A 26,276-nucleotide genomic window follows, 5' to 3' on the forward strand; every position below is an offset into this window, starting at 1 on the left:
TTAGAAATTAGCCACTGGTAACATGGAATAGACTTAGTTTTTGGGTACTTGCCAGGTTCTTATGGCCTGGATTGGCCACTGTTGGAGACAGGATGCTGGGCTTGATGGACCCCGTCTTATATTTAACTTGATAATGCTTATGTTTTATCCTATTTTCTTCTGTTGTATCCTTCTTCCAGTTTTTTAATGAAGATGTTTTGGCTAAAATAGCCTCTTTCACCTCACCTTTTAACCATGTCATTAATCGTTTTGCCTTCCTTCCACCTTTCTTAATGTGTGGAATAGCTGCTCCTTTCAGTTTTTTTCTAACAATTTTTCTCATTTTATCAAAGTTTCCCTTTTGAAAGTTTAGCACGAGAGCCTTGGATTTACACACTGTTCCTCTTCCAGTCATTAATTCAAATTTGATCATATTATGATCACTATTGCCAAGCGGCCCCACCACCGTTACCTCTCTCACCAAGTCCTGTGCTCCACTGAGAATTAGATCTAAAATTGCTCCCTCTCTCATCGGTTCCTGAACCAATTGCTCCATAAAGCTATCATTTATTCCATCCAGGAACGTTATCTCTCTAGTGTGTCCCGATGATACATTTAACCATTCAATATTGGGGTAATTGAATAATCGTATGCCTCCACAACGCATTCCCACATCATTTGCGATTGAGCTGTTACATTTAGCATTAAGCAAGAACTACTTTATGTTTCAGAATAAATTTTATTTGCAAATTTGGGGCACCGCCATGGGCGCAGCCATGGCGCCGGATGTGGCTAATTTATTTGTCACTGCATTCGAGAAACAGCACATATACCAGAATCAGTGGGTCGCTCAGATTAAGCATTGGAAACGATATATAGACGATGTGTTCATAATTTGGCAAGGCTCTGTTGAAACCCTACTAGAGTTTCATTCGTGGCTAAATAATTTGAATTCATGTTTAAAATTCACCATCAATTATCACCAATATCAAATAGCTTTTCTGGATATCCTCATAACCAGAAGGGCAGACACCGTTATCACCACTCTCTATCGGAAGCAGAACGAGCGCAACAATTTTTTAAAATTTGATAGCTTCCACCCGCATACCTTCAAATCCAACCTTCCTGTGGGACAATTTATGCGCATTCGACGTTTATGTACTGAAGAGGCAGAATTCAAATTGCAGGCTGAACATTTAGCAAAACGATTTCTGCAAAGGGGGTACCCGGTGTCTTGCGTGAAGAAGGCATATCGACGCGCTCTGTACTCCAATCGAGACTATTTGTTCCTTCCAAGGAGGTTGTCAGATTCGAACCCGCAGACCTTGGTTATGAGGCATTCATTGGCGTCTCCCTCTATCAGCAGAGCCATTAGAACACATTGGTCTATCTTGCAGGATCTTCATCCCATGTTTAATGAACCCATACGAATAGCCTACTCCAGAGGCATGAACATTAAGGATCAAGTGGTGCATTCAAGTCTATGCGAACCATCAATTTCTCACACCACAGAAACTACTTGTGCTGGTTGCACGTTGTGCACTCTAAAATCATCTCAGACCACAATTTGCACTGCAACAGGACGTACCATGCAGTTACCTCAATCTTCGTGTAGAACATCACATGTTGTCTATGCCATTTTTTGCCCTTGTCCTTTAATCTATGTGGGCATGACAAAGCGCCCCGTTCGTACTCGCTTAACAGAACATAAGTGCTGTTTAAAAACGGGAAGAATCGAGGAGCCACTGGTCACACATTTTTTGGAACAAACATGTATTCACAGAGATAAAATGGACAGTTTTGGAAATTATATCTCAACATAGGAGACGGGGTGACAGAGTACAGCGTCTTCGCCAATGTGAGCAACGATGGATTTACATATTAAATACAGTGCATCCTCATGGACTCAATAAAGAAATTGAGTGGGTCCATTTTATGTAAACGTCATCTCCGCAGCTGAATTGTACTGATTTCACACACAGCTGAATTGGATTGATTTCATACAGGTGAAAAATCATTTAAATTCAGTGGACTTCTCGCGGCAACTTTGCTCAGACGCCGGCAAGAGGAAATGGCGGCAAGGTTGGGTGAGTTTACTGTTGCTTCTATTCAGCACCCCCAAGGTATGTGCCAAATTATTTTACATTACTACAATGTGCTTCATTAAGTAACTACAAGTTGTTTGTCCTTCGCAGAAAATTAATAGCCAAGCAAGTAATCTGAGTAAAACGGGGCAATCCGTAAAAAATTGAAGCAGAGTGTGTTTCAGTCCCTGATGCAGCGATGCGAAACGCGCGGACTGATTTGTGATTTTGACATTTTGAGTCACTTTAAGGAAGATTCAACCCCGATACAGAATTTTATGAAAAATGCAAAAACTTAAAAAATACGTCGTAGAATAAAGGACTAGAGCCAATGATTAAATGTGACCTGAAGTGGCAAGACCTCAAAGCAAAAAACGCTGGTATGCCTGCAGGTGTTATGATGGCTCTAAGTAATTAGCACATTAAGTAAAATTATATTTACATGACGTCTTTTTAGAGAAGGGTAATTGAAGTCTCCCATTATCACCGCACTACCAATTTGGTTAGCGTCCCTAATTTCTCTTAGCATTTCACTGTCAGGCTCAGCATCTTGACCAGGTGGACAGTAGTATACCCCTATCACTGTAGTCTTCCCCGACACACAAGGGATTTTTACCCATAAAGATTTGATTGTGCATTTAGTCTCATGCAGGATGTTTATCCTGTTGGACTCTATGCCATCCTGGACATAAAGCGCCACACCGCCTCCCAGATGCTCCTCTCTGTCATTGAGATGTGTGTACCCCTGTATAGCACTGTCCCATTGGTTATCCTCCTTCCACCTTGTCTCTGAGATGTCAATTAAGTCTATGTCATCATTCACTGCTATACATTCTAATTCTCCCATCTTACTTCTTAGACTTCTGGCATTAGCATACAAACATTTCAAAGTTTGTTTTTTGTTTGTATTTTCATTCTGCTTTTTAATTGATAGGGATAAGTTAGAATTTTTTGCTCAGGTGAGTTTTTAGTTACAGGCACTTGGACTACTTTTCTTATTGGAACCTCACTGTCGGGATGCCCTAATTCTAATGCATCATTAGTATCCTTTGAAGATACCTCTCTCCGAACCATGTGCTGCTGAGTGATTGTCAGCTTTCCCCTTAGAGCAGCTTTTAAACTAGAACAATCTCCTTTTTAAAGGTTAATGCCAGCAGTCTGGTTCCACCCTGATTAAGGTGGAGCCCATCCCTTCGGAAGAGACTCCTCCCTTCCCCAAAAGGTTCCTCAGTTCCTTACAAAACTGAATCCTTCTTCCTTGCACCATCGTCTCATCCACGCATTGAGACTCCGGAGCTCTGCCTGCCTCTGGTGACCTGCGCGTGGAACAGGGAGCATTTCAGAGAATGCTACCCTGGAGGGTCTGGATTTAAGCTTTCTACCTAAGAGCCTAAATTTGGCTTCCAGAACCTCCCTCCCACATGTCAAAGGCTGCAGACCTCTGGCTCAGAACAGAAATATGAATCCCACTTGGCCTCTCTGCCCCTGTCCCCATTCACTTGCTTTCCCCTCATACCTTGAGTGCCCACTAGAAACACTCTCTCCTCCCCTCCCCCCACCATTTATCCGATTGTAGGGTCCTGAACTTTGCATGGTGCTGCTTGCTAATCTCACCCATGCTGCGATGCTTCTGGTAGAGCATTTGGAAGGGAGAAGCATGTGGCTGCAATGGATTCTGCGAGTCGGAGGAGGAAATCTGCGGGAAGGGAGAGTTCTGCACAAGGTCTGCATTCCACAGTAGTTGCAGAATTCCCCCAGCACTAAAAAAAGAAAACCTGTGCACATGAAACCAAAATCAGAGGCCAGTGCTGGTCTCCACCTTTCACTTAAGCCACAGAGGAGAAAAGGAAACCAAAAGACCGCCAGGATGACGACGTGGCAGAAATCAGCACTGCACAAATGGCCATAGGAGAGAGAAAAATGCTCTCCATGCCAAGGACTCGTGTGACAGTGCAGGTTTTCCTCTCCACATTTACTACCCCAGGTCAAGAAAAATTCCACTACATGAAGATTTCAAATACAGAATTTTATTTAGAAACTGTTTCAAAAGTAGAAAAACCCTGTTGAGAAAGTCCAAATGGAACATCTCTTCAGTAAAATGAAATTTCAGGGCAACAAAAGTCTTAAAAGGCCACACAAGAATCAGAAATAGCACCACTGCAGATTAAACAATGGCTCGTTACTTGCATTTTTGGCATTATATTGTCTTTAACTGATTGGGATTCATCTCTGAATTCCACACAAATTCATGCACTACAACAGTTTCATCAGAAAGGTTTTGCCTTCTATACAGCTATATGCAGAGCCAGGTGAAGACACTTGAGTTATTCTCAGCAAGGGATAAAAGAGGACCTACAAGCAGCAGCTGAGGTCGGAAAGAGTGCAAGAGGAAAAGTACAAATGAACGTTTGCAAAGGGGGCAGAAAATCTTTCAGAGAAGAGTGACAGAGGCATAGAAAAGCTCATCTGCCACCCCATAGCTCTCAAATGGACACCACATATCTATTTAGTGATGTCTGAGCAGCTTGCCGAATTAAACCTTATGAACTCCAGTTTACAAAGACAAGAGGCCATAAATCTCCAAAAGAATACTCTCTTGGTCACTAATTACTAGAGTGCATGAATCTCTTACACTGAAACATATTTTAAATACTCCTAAGGCATTTGTTTATTAAATTCATTTGCACTAATTTCACACATTAATTGAAACTATGTTGGGAATCCGAGTTTAATCAACAACTTTGTTAGTCTCCATTTCCTACATTATATCAACCTCTAGCTCCGTACATCACGACAATCAAATTAACTCTTCACAGACAAGTAACTGCACAACCTCCAAAAATGCCCCTACCTTGGACCTTGCCCAATGGCCTGAACTGATTAGGTGTTAACACTGCTCTGCTACACAACATGAGACCACGGGAAAGAAATGAAACTTCAGCAAAGTGCACTTTTCAAGGAGAGGTACTTTTTGCTTCTGCCAAGAAACAAAGTCTTTGAAGAATAATAAAAGGGAATTTTACAGTAAGCACGTGATTTGGGGCAAAGAATTCCAACGACACTGCCCTGTGGACTTCAGTACTCTTCCTGTTCTTCTAGAGGTGTCCCTTCATCAGGTATCACGAAGCCCTCCTGGGGAGAAAAAAGAAAAAAGGTTAATCTGGATGAAAGGTCAGAGGCCTGTGTGTCTCATTACACCACCATAACCCAGTGAAACGCGAAGCTGACCTCCCTGCCAATCCCCAATGTGCATCTACATCCAATTCTGCAGCAGTGAAAACACACTCCCCATTTCAAACAGGGCAACCGGAACTGCGTCTCCTCACATCAAATAGGGCACTGCGTCTCCTCACATCAAATAGGGCACTGCGTCTCCTTACATCAGGGGTCAGGAACCTTTTTGGCTGAGAGAGCCATAAACGCCACATATTTTAAAATGTAATTCCATGAGAGCCATACAATATGTTTAAAACTAAATACAAGTAAATGTGTGCATTTTATGTAAGATCACACTTTTAAAGTACAATAAGTCTCTGAAAATATTACACCAGGCCTTAAGACACCAATACATCTCCTATTAGGAAAACGGACCAAGTCAGGCTGCTATAGAGTCCTACACAGAAACTACACGCCAGCAGAAAACCTCACCTGAATCACGTGCTGTCCCTCACCTAACATAGAATAAAGAGACCAAAACGCATAACAAGAAGCATGCAGACAAAAACTGAATTGGAAACTGCAACAAGCCAGAGTCTCTGTATGCAGTGTAACAAAGGAAACAAGAAACATCACCCATCCTTATAAAACAAATCAAGAAATATAAAATCATCAGCAGTAAAACTGTACTAACAAAAAGAACATATTTCGAAACAGCTGAGTGGAATATCCAATAATTAAAAACTCATATAAAACATTTCCAGATACCAACAAAATATTTCAAAATAGCAGACACAAAGATCCAGTAATGAAAAATAATAAGGATACAAAAATTTTTTTGCTCTGCATACCTGGGAACGTTTGATATCCAGGTGTCCTGAGATTGTTCTGAATTAGCAGGAGGTGGGGTGGTTTGCTTGGAACTTTCTCCTCTCTCAGTCACATACCAGCGCTCTCTCTCACACTGGCTCTCAATGACACACTTATACACACATGCTCTCAGTCACTCACATATACAAATGTTTTTTCTCTCTCACTTATATAGGCTCTTAATTACACATTTACACACATGCTGTCTATCTTTTCACGCTTACACACACACAGGCTTTCAATCACATAAATACATGCTGTCTTTTTCTCTCACACACAGACTCTCATTCACATGCTTACAAACATGTCCTCTCTTTCTCTCATTTACACACAGGCTCTCAATCACATACTCACATGCTCCCTCACCTAAATCAGCTCTCAATCACACACAGACACACATGGTCTCTCTCTCTCATTTAAACACAGGCTCTCAATCACATACTCACATGCTCCATCACCTAAACCAGCTGTCAATCAGACAGACACACATGATCTCTCTCTTACTTATACACACAGGCTCTTAATCATACATACACATGATCTCTCTCACACACAAAGGATCTCAATCATACACACATACTCTTTCAAACAAACAGGTTTTCAATTACAAACTTACACATACAGGTTCCCAATGGTAAACTTACATTCATGCTCTCTCTCTCACAGGCAGGATCTCAATCACAGACATATTCTCTTTCACATATACAGGCTCTCAATCAATCATTCACATACATGCAATCTCTCACTCACACACACAGGATCTCAAACACACATGCTTGCTCGCTCATTCACTCTCCCCCCCCCCCCCCCCCGGGAACTCGCGGCAGCAGCAGCCACCTCCCAACGCTAACCTCCTTCATTTTCAGCCCTCGCGGAGGCGAAGGCGGAGTCCCATCGGCCGCGGTTGAAGATTTTCATTTTCCTCCGAGCCGCGCTGCAGTCTTCTTCCCGCGCAGGCACCCGATGCTCTCCACTTCCTCTTCCGGGCCGCGGGAAGAAGAGAGCACCGGCGTGCTCTCTTCTTCCCGCGGCCCGGAAGAGGAAGTGGAGAGCATCGGGTGCCTGCGCGATGACTCCAGCGCTGGCACCCGGCTGACACCCGATGACTCCCGCGCAGGCACCCGGATGACTCCAGTCGGCGTGCTCTCTTCTCCTCCCCCCCCCCCCCGCGGCCCGGAAGAGGAAGTGGTGAGCATCGGGTGCCTGCGCGGAAGAAGAGACCACGCTAGTGTGGTCTCTTCTTCCCGCGCAGGCACCCGATGCTCTCCACTTCCTCTTCCGGGCCGCGGGGGGGGGGGGGGGGAGGAGAAGAGAGCACGCCGGTGCCGCTGACTCCAGCTGTCCTGCCGCGTTCCGCCCGGGCTGACAGCATTTTAAGCCCGGGCGGCGGAGGACCGGGGAGCAGCTGGGTCAGCGGGGAACCGCGAAGTATGGCGACACTTGTCTGCGAGCCAGATGCAGCCCTCAAAAGAGCCATATCTGGCTCGCGAGCCATGGGTTCCCGACCCCTGCCTTACATCATACATCCTCTGGCAAGAGATTCCTCAGCTGACTGTGCACCGAGTGAAAAAGCTTTCCCGTTTTAAATCTGCTCAGTTTCATGGAGTGTCCCTAGTCTGAAGGTAAAGCAGTGTTGCTTACCTGTAACAGGGGTTCTCCAAGGACAGCAGGATGTTAGTCCTTACACATGGGTGACAGATGGAGCCCCAACACAGAAAACATGTCAAAGTTTCCCGAACTTTGAACTGCCATACTGAACATGCCCAGCATGCCCTATACCATGCATCCATGCAGGGTCCCTCTTTCAGTCTTAACAGAATTAGACAAATCAAAAGAGAAAAAACAGGAAAAACCCAACTCCGCGGGGTGGCGGGCAGGTTTCCCCCGAGGACTAACATTCTGCTGTCCTAGGAGAACCCCTCTTACAGGTAAGCAACTCTTTCTCCTAGGACAAGCAGGACGGTAGTTCTCACATGTGGGTGAATCCCTAGCTACAGGCTGCCCCCCCAATACAAAAGGGAACCAACACATCCCAAAAAAGTGCCAACGGGCACAACAATGGTGCTGATAACAGAGGGAGAGAGAGCCTGAGCCCAAACAAGCCTTAGGCGGGGAGAGTTTGGTTCTACACCTCAAACAGATTGGCCAAACCTACTACCATGTCAGCCATCCCTATCCAAGCAATAGCTGAGATGTGAATGTGTAGAGCAGAGCTTTCCAAACTTTTCATGTTGGTGACACACTTTTTAGACAAACATAATTTCGGGACACAGTAATTCAGTTTACTAGCAAACCAGAGGTTAAAGGTTAAACGAACTAAATGTATTTCGACAATTTATGTATGTTTCCTTAAATATATACATAATAAAATGTTTCACGACACAACCTATCTTGTGAAAACCTCTCATTTATATTAAAACTATATAATATTCCAAGCTTAATGTTATTGTTCTAATTTATGAATAACAATAATAAAACAAAGTTATTGTGTTATTCAATTTACCTCTTTAATGAGATATGAGCTTGATGGGATGAACACAGATTTGAATATTTGGTGTTAATAAGAAAGTCCAAAGGATCTTCTGCGTAATTTTAAAAAGCTGGCCAGTTTCAAGACTGGAATTTATAGGAAGGGACAGAATGTCAATATAAATCCTGCACCTCCAGTTCTGTAACTGTGCATCCACTGAAATTCCCCCAAACATAAGACGCACCTAGGATTCAGAGGGGGAAAATAAATAAAAAAAAATTTGTGCTAAACCGGCTCTGCGTCTGGGCGTCTTATGGAGCAAATTAGGGGAGTGCATAGCTTTTTTTTTTCTCCCCATTTTGTTTTCGGGTCTGGGGAGGGCCATTTCGGTCCACTCCCCAGATCAGAAAACTTTTCTTTCTCTGGGAACCCCTCCCCCCCCCCCAAAAAAACCCCACCCTCCTGACTCCCCCACCCTCCTGACTCCCCCAAGACCTGCCAAACGTCCCTGGTGGTCCAGCGGGGGTCCAGGAGCGGTCCCGGAACGATCTCCTGGGCGTGGGCCGTCGGCTGCCAGTAATCAAAATGGCGCCGACGGCCCTTTGCCCTCCCTATGTCACTGGGACCGACCGCTGCTATTGGTCGGTCTCAGTGACATAGTGAGGGCAAAGGGCCGTCGGCGCCATTTTGATTACTGGCAGCCGACGGCCGAAGCCCAGGAGATCGTTCCCGGACCCCCGCTGGACCACCAGGGACGTTTGGCAGGTCTTGGGGGGTCAGGAGGGTGGGGGTTTGCAGTAAATTAAGTCGTCAGGTCTTGGGGGGTTGCAGTAAATTAAATCGGCAGGTCTTGGGGGGGGTCAGGAGGGTGGGGGGTTGCAGTAAATTAAGTCGGCAGGTCTTGGGGGAGTCAGCAGGGGGGGGGGTTGTTAGATTTTTGTTTGTTTTTTTTTTATATTCGCTCCATAAGACACACATACATTTCCCCCCCACTTTTGGGGGAAAAAAGTGCGTCTTATGGAGCGAAAAATACGGTAAGTTCCACCACGGCTCACCGATCTTCATGCTGTGTGACTCCGGCACACAGCCCAGCCCTGCGAAACTTCACTGCTCAGCCGCCAGTGGGATGAGGTCCACCGGCGGCTGCATTGGTTCCCACTTGCCGGTGTGTCACGTGCACCGGGCTTGCGCGACACACCGGCACACCTCAGGCGACACAGTAAAGTGTCGCGACACACACTTTGGAAAGCTCTGGTGTAGAGAGAACTCCATGTCACAGCTTTGCAAATCTCCTCCACAAGAACAGCTCACAAGTGGGCCACCGACTGTGCCATGGCTCGGACACAATGAGCCTTGACACGGACCTTAAGATGCAGTCCCGACTGGCCAGAACAGAAAGATGCAGTCTGCTAGCCAATTTGATACTGTGTTTGGCAACCTATTTCTATCAAAAGAAACTAACTTGGGTGGACTGTCTATGGGCTTCTGTCTGCTCCACATGGAAGGCTAAGGCTCGTTAGCAGCCAAACTGTGCAGGGCTTGTTCACCTTGGTGTGAATGGGGCCTGGAAAAAAATGTTGGCAGAACAATAGACTGGTTAAGATGAAAGTTCACCACCACTTTAGGCAGGAACTTAGTGTGTGTACCCAAGACCACCCTGTCATGCTAAAATCAGTGCAAGCTGGATAAGTCATTAAAGCCTGGAACTCGCTGACTCTGCGTACTGAGGTGACTGCCACCAAAACATATGACCTTCCAGGTCAGGTAATTCAGGTCATAGGTGCGCAGCAGCTCAAAAGGAACTTTCATCAGTTGAGCTACCAGCACTGAGGTCCCAAGACACCATGGGGAGGCCTTACAGGAGGCTTCAATTGAAGCAGACCCCACATGAAGTGTACAACTAAAGGCTGTATAGAGATGGCTGTACTATCTACACCATGGTGGTTTGTACCAATTGCACATAAATGAACTAATGATCTTCAAGCCAGCTTCCGATGGGTGCAGAAATAATCAAGAAGCTTCTGTGTGGGCAGGTGTTCGGATTAGGGCCTTCTGCTCACATCGAAAACCTCCTCCACTTCAGTCAATAGGACTTTCTAGTGGAAGGTTTTCTAGAAGCCTCCAGGACCCAGAGACATCTTCGGAAAGATCAAGTGGTTGCAAAACTAACCTCTCAACATCCAGGCTGTGAGTAACAGGGCCTGGAGGTTGGGATCTCTCAACCTGCCTGGATCTTGTGTGATGAGATCTGGAAGTCTCTAGATTGATCAGCCTCCGAATGGACAACTCCCACAGAAGTAGAAACCAGATCTCTCTCAGCCAATAAGGGATTATGAGAATCATAGTCCCCTTGTCCTTGGTAAAGCTTCAAGAGTCTTCGCTACTACAGGAATCTGAGGATACGCTTACAGAAGACCAGGATACACTTACAGAAGGACAGAGGGCTAGTTTGCCATCTGTCCTGTATAGGGAGCAGAACCAAAGGTACCTTCCTGTTGCAAGGGGATGCAAAGAGATTCAAGTCCAGGCTCCCCCAGAGGCAGAAGATATGATTCATAACCCTTTGGTACAAAGACCACTCGTGGGGTCTGAAGGCACGACTGTCTGCTAACACGTTCCCCGTTCTGGCCAAGTACACAGCCCTAAGCACCATCCTTGGGACAGGGCCCATGACCAGATCTGGGCCATGTCCCCAACACAGGAGGTATGACCCTTTACCTCACAGCCTACCAACATACTGCATCACTACTTTGTTGCCTGTTTGAAACAGGACAACTTTGTTGGACAGCCAGTCTGAAAGCCTATAGCATGTACCTGATCAACCGAAGCTCCAGGAAATTGATTTGACAACTGTGTTCCTGGGCAGACTAGAGACCCTTGATACTGAGCCCATTACATGAGTTCCCAGTCCAGAGTGGACACATCCATGGTTAAGACAACTTGGGTAGGAGGACTTTGGAAGGATATTCCCCATTCCAGATTCAAAAGTACCTACCACTAGGACAAGGAGTCCCAGAGGGGTGAATGAATCAGATGCGATCCTGGAGGCTCTGCATCTCCTGGCACCATAGTGACCTCAGGGTCCACTAGGCTTTGCACATGCACAATCGTTTCAAGTGAGCAACATAAGAACATAAGATATGTCATACTGGGTCAGACCCTGGGTCCATCAAGCCCAGTATCCCGATTCCAACAGTGACTAATCGAAGTCACAAGTACCCAAACATTAGACAGATCACAAGCTACTATTCCTTAATTACAGACATAGCAGTTTATGATTTCTCCTCTAGGAACTTATCCAAACCTTTTTTAAACCCAGTTACACTATCTGCTATAACCACATCCTCTAGCAATGAATTCCAGAGCTTAACTATGAGTTGAGTAAAAAAATTTTCTTTGATTTGTTTTAAATTAGCTACTTGCTAATTTCATGGAGTGCCCCCTAGTCCTATTATCTGAGAGAGGAAATAACCGATTTACATTAACTTGTTCAAGTCCTTTCATGATTTTGTAGACTTCTATCATATCCCCTTCCTCAGTCGTCTCTTCTCCAAAATGAACAGTCCTAACGTCTTTATTTTTCCTTGTAAGGCAGCTGTTCCATACCCCTTATTTTGGTCGCCCTTCTCTGCACTTTCTCCAGTGCAGCTATATCCTTTTTGAGATGCAGTGACCAGAACTGCACACAGTATTCAAGGTGTGGTCTCACCATGGAGTGATGCAGAGACATTATATCCTCTGTTTTATTTTCCATTCCCTTCCTAATAATTCCTAATATTGTTTGCTTTTTTGATTGCCGCAGCACACTGGGTAGACTAACAACTGCGACCAAATATCCTCAACATATTCCAGGCTGACATCTGCTAGCTCTGCTGAATCTCTGCCGTGGTGGTCATCAGGGTGATGGCCCTTTGACAAAGCAGGAAGGCCTTAGCCTGAGCTGTGTCTAGCAGGGCTCCTATGAAGTCCAACTGAGGTGACAGGCTGAGATAGGACTTCAGGTAGTTGATGACAAACCCTAGTGACTCCAACACCTGGATGGTCAAGCCCATGGACTAGACGGCCCCTGAGAGGTGCTCTTAACCAGTCAATCGTCCTGATAAGGAAAAACGTACTCTCATCCTGTGGAGGTGCACCGCCAATGTGGCCAGGCATTTTGTAAAGACACATGGGGCTGACGTGAGCCCAAACAGCAACACCAGATACTGGAAGTACTGTTTTCCCACCACGAACCAGAGATACTTCTGGTGACTTGGGAAGACTTCTATGTGGATGTACGCATGATTCAGATTAAGGGAGCATAGTCAGACCCCTTTTTACAAACGGGAGATCAAGGTGCCCAGGAAAACCATCTAACTTTTTTTTTTTAAACATTTAATTTGAACATAAGGCAGATATTCACAACAGACACTGAACAAGCATAGATAACATATCCCATAATTATGAAAATCACAGACAGGCTACCCATAGGATGACATTGCATCCCGCATTAAACATTTAATGGGCCCTCCTGAGTTTTATCGCAGAATTCCCCTACCCCCAGCAGCCAAACATGTCAAACAACGTTCCCAGATTGTCATACAAAAAAGGGACTTCTTACGAATAGAAAACATCTATGACCCCTATCATATCTCAAGAAAATTTATATATAAAACAGTTTTTTGTTTAATTGGGCACTCTCCAACCTAGGAGACTGAATCAGGAAATAGATTGGCCATCATTGTTATAGATGTGTATCAGCACATTTTGCGCAATGTGATTGATTCAAATAAGTAGGAGGATCTTTTGTGCAGCCACAGCGTTTTGACCAGGAACGCAGGCAGTTTAGAGGGAAGAATGTTATTGATTTCGGGATAACAGAGAAATTACTTACCTGATAATTTTGTTTTCCTTAGTGTACATTTCATATTGACACACATAGACACATATATACAGAATACATCTTTAAGAGCATGCTATACTGGGTCAGACCAAGGCTCCATCAAGCCCAGCATCCTGTTTCCAACAGTGGCCAATCCAGGCCATAAGAACCTGGCAAGTACCCAAAAACTAAGTCTATTCCATGTAACCATTGCTAATGGCAGTGGCTATTCTCTAAGTGAACTTAATAGCAGGTAATGGACTTCTCCTCCAAGAACTTATCCAATCCTTTTTTAAACACAGCTACACTAACTGCACTAACCACTTCCTCTGGCAACAAATTCCAGAGTTTAATTGTGCGTTGAGTGAAAAAGAACTTTTTCCAATTTGTTTTAAATGTGCCCCATGCTAACTTCATGCAGTGCCCCTTAGTCCTCCTATTATCCGAAAAAGTAAATAACCGATTCACATTTACCCGTTCTAGACCTCTCATGATTTTAAACATCTCTATCATATCCCACCCTCAGCCGTCTCTTCTCCAAGCTGAAAAGCCCTAACCTCTTTAGTCTTTCCTCATAGGGAAGTTGTTCCATTCCCCTTATCATTTTGGTAGCCCTTCTCTGTACCTTCTCCATCGCAATTATATCTTTTTTGAGATGCGGCGACCAGAATTGTACACGGTATTCAAGGTGCGGTCTCACCATGGAGAGATAGAGGCATTATAATATTTTCTGTTTTATTCACCATTCCCTAATAATTCCTAACGTTCTGTTTGCTTTTTTGATTGCCGAAGCACACTGAACTGATTTCAATGTATTATTCACTATGATGCCTGGATCTCATTCCTGGGTGGTAGCTCCTAATATGTAACTATAGCATGGGTTTTTCCCTATATGCATCACCTTGCACTTATCCACATTAAATTTCAGCTGCCATTTGGATGACCAATTTTCAGTCTCAAGGTCTTCCGGCAATTTACCACATCCTGCTTGTGATTTAATTACTCTGAATAATTTTATGTCATCTGCAAATTTGATTACCTCACTCTTATCCCTTTCCAGATCATTCATAAATATATTGAAAAGCACAGGTCCCAGTACAGATCCCTGAGGCACTCCACTGCCCACTCCCCTCCACTGAGGTAATTGTCCATTTAATCCTATTCTGTTTCCTGTCTTTTAACCAATTTGTAATCCACGAAAGGACATCACCTCCTATCCCATGACTTTTTACTTTTCCTAGAAGCCTCTCATGAGGAACTTTGTCAAATGCCTTCTGAAAATCCAAATACACTACATCTACCGTTTCACCTTTATCCACATGTTTATTAACTTCTTCAAAAAAGTGAAGATTTGTGAGGCAAGACTTGCCTTGGGTAAAGCCATGCTGACTTTGTTCCATTAAACCATGTATTTCGATATGTTCTGTGATTTTGATATTTAAAACACTTTCCACTATTTTTCCTAGCACTGAAGTCAGGCTAACTGGTCTATAATTTCCCAGATCGCCCCAGAGCCCTTTTTAAATATTGGTGTTACATTAGCCACCCTCCAGTCTTCAGGTACAATGGATGATTTTAATGATAGGTTACACATTTTTACTAACAGATCTGAAGTTTCATTTCAGAGTGCCTTCAGAACCCTGGGGTGTATACCATCCGGTCCAGGTGATTTACTACTCTTCTGTTTGTCAATCAGGCCTACCACATCTTCTAGGTTCACCGTGATTTGGTTCAGGCCATCTGAATCATTACTCATGAAAACCAACAGGTATCTATCTCCACAACATCCTCTTCAGTAAACACTGAAGCAAAGAAATTGTTTAATCTTTCCGGGATGCCCTTATCTTCTCCAAGTGCCCCTTTAACCCCTTAATCATCTAACGGTCCAACTGACTCCCTCGCAGGCTTTCTGCTTCGGATATATTTTATAACGTTTTTACTGAGTTTTTGTTTCTATGGCCAAATTCTTTTCAAATTCTCTCTTGGCCTGTCTTATCAATGTCTTACAGTTCACTTGCCAACGCTTATGCTTTATCCTATTTTCTTCTGTTGGATCTTTCTTCCAATTTTTGAATGAAGATCTTTTGGCTAAAATAGCCTCTTGCACCTCATCTTTTAACCATGCCATGCCGGTTAATAGTTTTGCTTCGTTCCTACCTTTGTGTGTGGAATACATCTAGACTGTGCTTCTAGGATGATATTTTAACAATGTCCACACCTCTTGCACACTTTTTACCTTTGTAGCTGCTTTCAGTTTTTTTCTAACTATTTTTCTCATTTTATCAAAGTTTCCCCTTTGAAAGTTTAGCACTAGAGCCGTGGATTTGCTTATTGTTCCCCTTGCAGTCATTAATTCAAATTTGATCATATTATGACCACTATTGCCAAGCAGCCCCACCACAGTTACCCTCTCTCGCCAAATCCTGTGCTCCACTGAGAATTAGATCTAACATTGCTCCCTCTCTCATCAGTCCCTGAACCAGTTGCTCCATAAAACTTATTTATTCCATCCAGGAACTTTCTCTCTAACATGTCCCAATGATACATTTACCCATTCAATATTGGGGTAATTGAACTCCCCCATTACTACTGCACTACCAATTTGGTTACTTCCCCTAATTTCTCTTAGCATTTCACTGTCTCACCATCTTGGCCAGGTGGACAGTAGTATACTCCTATCACTATACTCTTCTCCAACATACAAGGGATTTCTACCCATAAAGATTCGATTTTGTATTTAGTCTCATGCAGGACGTTTAAGGACTATGCCATCCCACACATAGCCTCCTGGATGCTCCTGTCATTGCGATATTTGTACCTTGGTATAGCACTGTCCCATTATACCTTCTAATTCTCCCATCTTACTTCTTAGACTTCTAGCATTAGCATAGAAGTTTGTTTGTCTGTATTTTCAGTCTGCTTTTTAATTAATAGGGATACATTGGAATTTTTTTTAGCTCAGGTGAGTTTTTAGTTACAGGCACTTGGACTACTTTTCTTATTATTGGAACCTCACGGTCGGGATGCCCTAATTCTAATGCATTAGAATCCTTTGAAGATACCTCCCTTCGAACCATGCGCTGCTGAGTGACTGTCGGCTTTCCCCTTTGTTCTAGTTTAAAAGCTGCTCTATCGCCTTTTTAAAGGTTTAAACTACTTGAGTACTTTGTACATGTTTTTTTTCCAGACAGATGATTATAGTTTGTGTATTGACTGGCATATGGAACAGTGCTAACATTGAATTAAGAGGTGGTTCATTTTGTAGCGACACTTACCACTTGGAAGACAGTTAGAATTTTCATTCTTCAGATGTAACTGGTAACTGTAGATTAAAGGTTTTGATTAATGATAAAATAAATGGCTATATTATTTTACAGATGCCAGAGTATGAAGTGGACATCATCTAGAACATGTTCCTGTTGAATAAGAACTAATACTGCTGGATGTCTATTTAGGACTGTGAAGCAAGGAATGCACATAATTCATCAATTTTGAATGTCCCCAGAAGAAGCCTGTTGAAGCGAAACAGATGGGATCTAGAATCTGTTGGGACTGATTTTGTAAAATATTGGAACTTATTTAGTGAATTCTGGAAATGTAGACTTTTTCTGGAGGTATAATTAAGAGTGAATAAGGAATATAAAATTTGTTGGTTTTAATAGATGCCTAACTACAATTGTAGAGAGGTGAGAGTGAGTATTTATTTATTTATAGGTTCTTCTATACCGCGGTACGTATAGCAATACATCACCTCGGTTTACAGTGAAACATTAATTTAGCAACAGGCTTTACATGTAACAGTATAAAATAAACAGTAAAACAATTAATAGCAACAGGCTATTATGGATTGAATGATTTACATTTTTAATATAATATAATATATAATATAATATAATAATATAATAATATAATATAATAATATAATATAATAATAATAATATAATATAATATAATTAATAGCAACAGGCTATTATGGATTGAATGATTTATATTTTTTAGCAATGGGATGAAATAAGGTGCATATTCTATTCACTTCACATGCAGAAGATGTGTATTAGAAATTTTTGTAAACTGGTATTTTGTAATATGTAAATGTTTTTACTGAATGTATACATTGAAAATCTTAAATAGACATGATATATAATAGAAGGAATCTGATTGGAATCTAGAGTGATTTGCCTTCACATGTGTGTACCTCGGTTTCCTTTTTTGGAGGCTTTTCACGAGTCAATTTTGGATTAAAATTTGTTACAATTATTGAACTGATATATACAGTAAGGCTAGAACAGTCATTTACACTAATTATTATAAGTGTTGAAATGGAAGAGTTAAGTTACTCAAAGCAGCTTCCAATATTTCCGGGTTGACTTTGATAAGGAAGAAACACCCAAACTGTCATATGACTGGGACACATACTAATCTGAGAAAAAGTCATTCATATGGAAGTACATGCCGCTACCTTAATGGAATATTGTAGAATTAAAAGAATTCCCAGAGGATTACATTTAAATAAGGAACCTTTGTTATTCACTGATCAAAATGATTTTCTCTGGAAAGCCATTTTAAATAAATGTGCATATGACGATTTTGATCAGAGACCATTTCTACTACATTCTACTACATTTCTACTACATTAGTACAAAACTAACTACAAGATCAGATAAATAATCTTCAAAAAGTAGTAATTGAGGATGAATTTGATAAAAGACTGAAAACCCTGCAGACAATTAGATAATTTTAAACCAGTTAAACAAACTACAAAAATTTCAGCAGGATCTTTTGCTAGGATCTTGATGTCAACATTTAATAAGGTGATGGGTCAATAAGAGCGAGGATCCTCCTCCTCTCACCCCTTATGACAGTAGCATTGGTTAATCTGTGTGAACAAGAAGGTTCATCCCTCAAGTGTTCAAAAGGCACTCACCATGGGGAGAGCAAGCTCAAGAATTTTTTTTTTTTTAAATAAGTCTAGTTGAAAACCATCAGGACCCAGACTCTTACCAGCCAGTAGAAGCTTGACCATCTGTACCACTACTTCCAACCTCAAGGGTGCCCTCAGGTTTTAATTTTGTGATTCCTTAACCTTGGGCAGCCTCACCCTTTCTAAATAAGCAGAGATCTCCTCTGAGGTACATTGCGCCTGCCTGCATACAAGTCCTCATAGTATGACCAAAAAGTGTCATCGATGATCTTTAGATTACTAGAAACCAACCCGGTAGGCATTCAGATTTCTGTGATTAGGGTCCCCCTCACCCGTCTTTAGTAAATCCGCCAATAACTTTCCCGCTTTACCATGTTCATAGAGCCTTTGGTGAGTAAAGCGCAAAGACCTCTCAGAGTTCTGTATGAAGTAGTTCAAGCTCCCTCCTCTTAGCGACCAGTTGCCGCCGGACTCTTGAGCAGCAGCCCCTCTTATGTAATGTTCTAAACCAGCTATTTCTCTTTCAAGTACCTGCTCTCTCGCCTCTTGTTCCTTTTTAAGATGGCTAGTATAACTTATGATTCTTCCGCACAGTACAGCTTTTAGAGGTTCCCAAAAAACAATAAGATCATACTCCTCCATGGCATGCACTTCCTGAAAAGCCCTGATCTCCTCCCTGATCATAGAAAAACCGTCCCTGCCAAGGACAGAGGTTGAGCTGCTACGTATGGCTCAAATAGTAAAGTCTGGGAAAGGTTAATCACTGCTATTACTAGCAAACGTAACATGGAATAGACTTGGTTTTTGGGAACTTGCCAGGTTCTTATGGCCTGGATTGGCCACTGTTGGAAACAGGATGCGGGGCTTGATGGACCCTTTGTCTAACCCAGTATGGCATGTTCTTATGTTTTCTTACCAATGCAAAAGGGATATGATCCAACAGACAACAGGGCCAGTTACCCAACTCTGCTGAACAAGTGTGTTGAACAAAAAAAAAGTCAAACCAGCTGTACATATGAACAGATGAGTAGTGCATAAAGTCTCTACTGCTAGGATATTTGGACCTCCAAACATCTACCAGATCCATCCCTTGTGCAAAGAATTGGAGACCCTTGGGCTCAGCTCCCCTCTGGTGGGATCTGTCCAAGACAGGATCTATACATGCATTCTAATCTCCCCCTCCCCCCCCCACCATGAGAATAGGATGTTCTGAGAACTTGGCCAATTTTTTCTTCAGCTACTCATAAAACTTATTTTGATTCTTATTTGGCCCATATATATTAACCACCAACACATACCTGTCCACTGGAACCTTTTCTGTCTTGAATATCTTCAGTGGCAAAGCCACATGGATCAGCATGCATATCCCCTGCTTTTAGCATCGTGAGAAGCATAAAACACCTGACCCACCCAATCACATAAAAGCTGGTCATGTTCCTTGTCTGTGAGATGTGTCTCCCGCAAAAGCGCTATGTCTGTCGAATGCCTCTTCAGGTAGTGAACAATGCGTTCTCTTGATAGGAAAAGGAAATACCTCTGACATTCCACACACCAAGTTAACCCCAGAACTAGCCATTTTCCAGTATTAGACAAAGCAATTGCCAGTGCAATTGACAGCAGATTTGATAACTGATTGGTGGGGAAGCTGGCACTTGTCGAACCCGAGAGTCTTCTGGATAAGGTAAACCTCATCCATCTTCTTGTTCATGGAAGATACTGCGAGGGGGTGTTCCCACATACTTCAGCAGTAACTCCTTAAGGATGTCATGCACCAGGACTGGCCACGACCTCCTTAGGAGTCTCCATGAACTGGAGGATTTGAAGCATTTTGTGTCTTACATCCTCCTCTGTCAGCAAGTGAAAGAATGGCCTCCACTATCAACCGAACAAAACCCGCAAAGTTTAGGTCCTCAGGCTGAGACCTCCTTTGCAGAAGATGTGTGAGGGGAGACCATCAAGAGTCATTGATAGAGGACTCCATTGCGTCATCCCCTCAGGGGTTGTAGAGGTCCTCATCCTCACTGACATCAATAGGGAATGGGGTCCTGGGTGCTCTACTTCATCCAGCAGTGCAGGAACAGGCTGCGTCCTCCCAGGCCTACACATCCAGACGATAATACCTGGAAAAGGTGTCTAAGGAGGACCACGTCACAGCTCAGCAAATGTCAGTGGGAGACAGCAACTTAACTTCTGCCCAAAACACTGCTTAAACCCTAGCAGAATGAACCCTAATCTGACTAGGCAACTGCTTGCCAGCATCAACATATGCTGCCATGACTACCTCCTTAATCCAGCAGGCTATTGTAGCCCACAAGTTCTGCTTTCCTTGTTTAGTACCATTGTGAAGGACAAACAGGCGATCAGTTTTCCCGTAAAAGGCTCAGTAACCTCCAGATACTGGATGATATGCCTATTGACATCTAAGAGCTGCAACAGACTATACTCCCCTACGTCTCTCTCTCTCTATCCAAAGACAGCAGGGAGATGGACTGATTCGCGTGAAATTCAGTGACCACCTTTGGTAAAATGAAGATATGGTATGCAGCTGTATCGTCCCTGGTGACACTCATAGGAAGGACTCCCAGCAAGACTAGGCCTGCAGCTCAAACTACCACAAGAAACAGTTTAAGGACATGTTACGCATTGGTCTAAACATAGGACCCGCTAAGAAAACAAAGACCAAATTAAGACTCCATAAGGGTACTAGAAATCTCAAGGGAGGACGAAGAGGTTTCACTCCTTTCAGGAAACTGGCCACATCAGGATGAGCCAAGGAACCACCATTCACCTGGCCACTGAACGGCTGAACGGCTGAACGGTACAAGAACGCCTACTTGTACCTTTAAGGGATTAAGGGCCAAACCTTTATTCAATCCATCCTGCAAAAATTCCAAAATGAGCGGGATCTTGGCGAAATGAGGAAGAGTACCTCGATCCTCACACCAGGCCTCAAACACTCAAACAGACCAAGGAAGTGGAGAACTTTCTGGCTCTAAGCAAAGTGGAAATTGCTTCCACAGAGCATCCACGTTTCTGCAATCGAGCCCTCTCAAGGGCCATATTGTAAGACAAGAGAGTTGGATCTTTGTGAAGAACCAGACCCTGACTTAGCAGGTTCCTGTGTGTCTGAAGTCAAAGGGGTGAGTCTCCCAGGAGCCGTCAATTCCGCATACCAAGGCCTCCTGGGCCAATCGGGAGCAACCAAGAGCACCATCCCTCTGTGGATCAATCTGCCCAACATGGGCCATGGGGAAAAGGTATACAGCAACTTGTCTTCAGGTCACTCCTGCACTAGGGTATTGATCCTCTATGACTTTGGATCCCTCCTGCGACTGAAGGATTGTGGAACATTTGCATTGCTAGAAGCTGCCAGGAGGTCTAGGAATGGGAGACCCAACAATCCAGAATCAGCTGAAACGCCTCATCTGACAAAGCCCATTCCCCTGGGTTGAGATTCTCCCTGCTGAGAAAGTCTTCTCTTATATTTTCTTTTTCTGCTGTGTGTGAGGCTGAGATCTGGAGATGCACTTCTGCTGATTCTATAAGCTGATCTATTTCCTGTGACACTTGCTGGCTCTTGATACATCCCTGCCAATTGATGTAAGCCACAGTCGTTGCACTGTTAGACACTGTCTGGACTGATTGACCCTGCATGTCGCTGAACTGCAAACATGCCAACCAGACCGCCCTGGCTTCCAATCGATTGATGTTCCAGGCAGACACTGTATTCCAGTACTCTTGTGCCGTCAGCTCCTGACAGTGAGCTCCCCAACGAAGGAGGCTGGCATATGTTGTCAGTACTAGCCAATAAAGTGGTGCTAGGGAAACTCCCTTCCTTAGATGATCCACCTGCAGCCACCACAGCAGTTGAGAGGAGGCTTCCAACGGCAGGAGAAGCCGAATCAAATAGCCCTGAGACTGCGGGTTCCACTGAGACAGCAGGGAGCACTGGAGAGGATGCATATGTGCTCTCACCCACAGGTCCACTACCAGGGTCGCCACCATTAAGCCAAGCACGTGCAGGTAGGGACCATATGATTGGGCACAGAGTGTTCAATAACAGTCGGAGCCGTTTCAACTTTTGAATGTGCAGGAAAACCTTGTCCTGCTTTAACTGTCAAACCGAACCCTGAGGTATTCCAATGACTGAGCAGGCTAAAGACTGCTCTTGGCCAGTTTCACCACCAAGCCAAGCTTCTGCAATAGGAGATCACTTTGCAGCCATCTTCCAGCAACTTGGCTCAAATCAGCCAGTCGTCCAAATACGGGCATACAAGGATCCCATCTTTTCTCAATTCATCCACCACTACTACCATTACCTTGGAAAAGACCAAAAGGCAGGGCCAGAAACTGATAATGTCCCAGAACTGCAAACTACAGAAAGCATTGATGCTCTGGTCGGATAGGAATATGAAAGTATGCCTCAGATAGATCCAAAGAGGTTAGAAATTCACCCAACTGTACTGTATGGCCATTATTCAAGCGCAATATTTCCATGCAAAAATGGATCACCCACAGGATTGGTTGACAACTGAGATCCAGGATGGGACACAAAAGGAACCCTTCTTAGGCACAATGAAATAAATGGAATATCGACCCATATTTTGAGACATGGGCACTGGAACCACAGCCCTCAGACTGAGGAGCCTTGCCACTGTTTCCACTGCCTGCTTAGTCTGTGGTGAATGGCAGGGAGACACTATGAACACTTCCTGAGGAACACTGCAAAACTACACCGCATATCCTTCTCATATCACTTCCAGGACCCAGTGATCCAATGTGATCTCAACCCACCTCAGATAGGAGAGAGGCACCCTCTATCTCATGTTCCTAGGGGTGGGTCAACAAGCCTTCATTGGGAAGTTAAGGAGGTTCCACTATCCGAACCTGCATCCCTTTATTGTCTGTCGGCAATGAAAGGACTAAGACCTACCAAAAGGTAGAGTTATTTGAAGGGTCGTTCCTCTGTAGGGACAAAAACACCTGGATCCTCTAATATGACCTCATGTTAAGAGCATGGCATCTGCTTCTTATCCTCTGTCAAATGAGGAACTGGAGATTCGCCCCAATTACTGGCCAATTTTTTCAACTCGCTCCCAAATAGTAAGCCTTTAAAGGGCTATGTGGTAAGGTTAGCCTTTGAGGATGCATCAGCTGACCAATTTCTCAACCATAACTGACTCCTGGCCTCTATGGAAGCAACTCCTCTGGTTGAAGAGCAGACCAAATCACAGCCCGTATCTGCCAAAAAAAACAGCAGCTGGCTCCATAACTGCCCTTGGTTCACCCCAGAGTCAGACCTCCTGAGAGAGAAGCAAACAAGATCAAGACACCATGGAACAAAAAGTGATCTGCAAGAACATTGCTGCTGCATCAAATGCTTGCTTAAGGATAGTCTCAGTTCTATCATGAGCATCCTTCAAGGCCACTTCTCCTTCCCAGAGAATAGTGGTCCGCTTGGAACTGGACACACAAGTGCATCTACCTTCGGCAAATGTAAACATTCTCTTGCCACTGGATCCAGAGGGTACAGGCCTTCCAAAACCAGAACCCCTTTGAAATTAACCTCTGGAGCACACCACTCAAGATGGAAGCCATTCAAGAATTAATCTATCACGGGGAAAAGACAAGACTTACGCAAGGAAACCAAATGGAGAAATTACTTACCTGATAATTTCGTTTTCCTTAGTGTAGACAGATGGACTCAGGACCAATGGGTATAGTGTACTCCTGTTAGCAGTTAGAGACTGATCAGATTTCAATCTGACGTCAGCCCCTAGTACATATACCCCTGCAGGAAGTGCAGCTCTTCCAGTATTCTCCTTGAAAAGCATTGTGGATATATGTGTGACTGACTGATTAACTTAATAATTTGGTTAACTTGAATAACTTCATAACTTGGTTAAACATTCAAACTTGATTAACTTGATTAACTTGAACTGGTTGATTGACTATAGCTGGAGACCGCCAGTGTACTCAACCGGAAAGCGTCAACACCCGGCAGGGTGGATGCCCTAGGTAAATGAAAACATGGCTTACCCTTGAATTATTTGAAAGACCATGCGTAACGGCAGCCAAGGGTGGGATGCTGAGTCCATCTGTCTACACTAAGGAAAACAAAATTATCAGGTAAGTAATTTCTCCATTTCCTAGCGTGCAGCAGATGGACTCAGGACCAATGGGATGTATAAAAGCTACTCCCAAACTGGGTGGGAGGCTGCCCGTTGTCCACTTAGTATTGCCCTTGCAAATGTCGTGTCCTCCCGAGCCTGAACGTCCAGACGGTAGAATCTGGAGAAAGTATGGATGGAGGACCATGTAGCCGCCCTGCAGATCTCGGCAGGTGACAGCATTCTAGTTTCTGCCCAGGATACTGCCTGGGCTCTGGTAGAATGGGCCTTGACTTGTAGAGGTGGTGGCTTGCCAGCTTCTACGTAGGCCGCCTTGATGACTTCCTTGATCCAGCGGGCAATGGTTGCCCACGAGGCCGCTTCCCCTTGCTCTTTCCGCTGTGAAGGACAAAAAGGTGGTCCGTTCTTCGTACAGGTTCCGACATTTCCAGGTACCTGGATAAGAGTTTGCCGATGTTGAGGTGATGTAGATTACGGGCTTCTTCCGAATTCTTCAAGCCATCCATCGTTGGTAGTGAGATGGTCTGATTGAGGTGGAAGTGAGAGACCACTTTGGGGAGGAAGGAGGGAACCGTGCGTAGTTGGATGGACCCCGGGGTGAGCCTGAGGAACGGCTCACGGCAGGACAGTGCTTGTAGTTCCAAGATGCGGCGGGCTGAGCACACTGCCAGCAAGAACACCGTCTTTAGGGTTAACAGGCGGAGGGACAGGCCTCGGAGGGGTCTGAAGGCGGTTCCCGCTAGGAAGTCCAAAACGAGATTGAGATTCCACAGAGGTACCGGCCACTTTAGTGGTGGGCGAATGTGTTTGACTCCTTTCAGGAAGTGTGACACGTCCGGGTGAGAGGCTATGCTGTTGCCCTCGCTCTTGGAGCCGTAGATTGACAATGCGGCCACTTGTACCTTGATGGAGTTGAGAAACAGACCCTTCTGTAAGAATTCCAGGATCACGGGAACTTTAAATGAGTGTGGCTTGATGTTGTGGTCTTCGCACCAGGCTTCAAATACTCTCCAGATCCTTATGTACGTTAACGATGTGGAGAACTTGCGTGCTCGGAGGAGGGTGTCTATTACCGCCCCCGAGTATCCGCTCTCTCAGGCGGGCCCCTCTCAATGGCCAGACCGTAAGAGATAATTGAGCTGGGTCCTCGTGGAGGATCGGAACTTGTTGTAGCAGGTCCCTGTGTGGGGACAGGGGTAGAGGGGTTCCCTGCCAGCAGTCTTCTCATGTCTGCGCACCAGGGTCTTCTTGGCCAATCTGGAGCCACCAGAAGAACTAGCCCCTTGTGTAGTTGTATCTTGTGAATGATCACGCCCAATAGGGGCCACGGCGGGAAGGCATAAAGTAGAGCCCCCGGTGGCCAGGTCTGTACCAGGGCATCGATCCCTTGGGACTGTGGTTCCCGCCTAGGGCTGAAGTATCTGGATACTTGGGCGTTGGATCTGCTTGCCAGAAGGGCCATGTCCGGTGTCCCCCACCAATTCACTATCAATTGGAAGGCTGCGGACGACAGTCTCCATTCTCCTGGGTCTAGACTTTCCCTGCTGAGGAAGTCTGCCGTGATGTTGTCTTTCCCGGCGATGTGGACGGCGGAGATCTCCTGGAGGTTTGCTTCCGCCCACGCCATCAGGGGATCTATTTCTAGGGACACCTGTTGGCTTCTGGTTCCCCCCTGCCGGTTGATGTAGGCCACTGTCGTGGCATTGTCCGACATTACTCTGACCGCTTTGTTTCAGAGTCTGTGCGCGAACCGCAGACAGGCTAGTCTGACTGCCCGTGCTTCTAGGCGGTTGATGTTCCATCC

The 26,276-nt window shown here is 44.5% G+C and overlaps 1 protein-coding gene across 1 annotated transcript in view; it reads right to left on the bottom strand.

Annotated features, from left to right (window-relative positions):
* Nucleotides 1-4,070: 4,070 nt before the first annotated feature.
* MAPRE1 (microtubule associated protein RP/EB family member 1) overlaps nt 4,071-26,276 on the bottom strand; it is a 98,039-nt gene continuing 75,833 nt past the window's right edge. The window contains 1 exon segment of the mRNA XM_029611025.1: nt 4,071-5,195. Coding sequence (XP_029466885.1) covers nt 5,139-5,195 — 57 coding nt within the window. The 3' untranslated portion in view covers nt 4,071-5,138.

The sequence above is a fragment of the Rhinatrema bivittatum genome, chromosome 8 (assembly GCF_901001135.1).
Source record: "Rhinatrema bivittatum chromosome 8, aRhiBiv1.1, whole genome shotgun sequence".
NCBI classification, from domain to species: Eukaryota; Metazoa; Chordata; class Amphibia; order Gymnophiona; family Rhinatrematidae; genus Rhinatrema; species Rhinatrema bivittatum.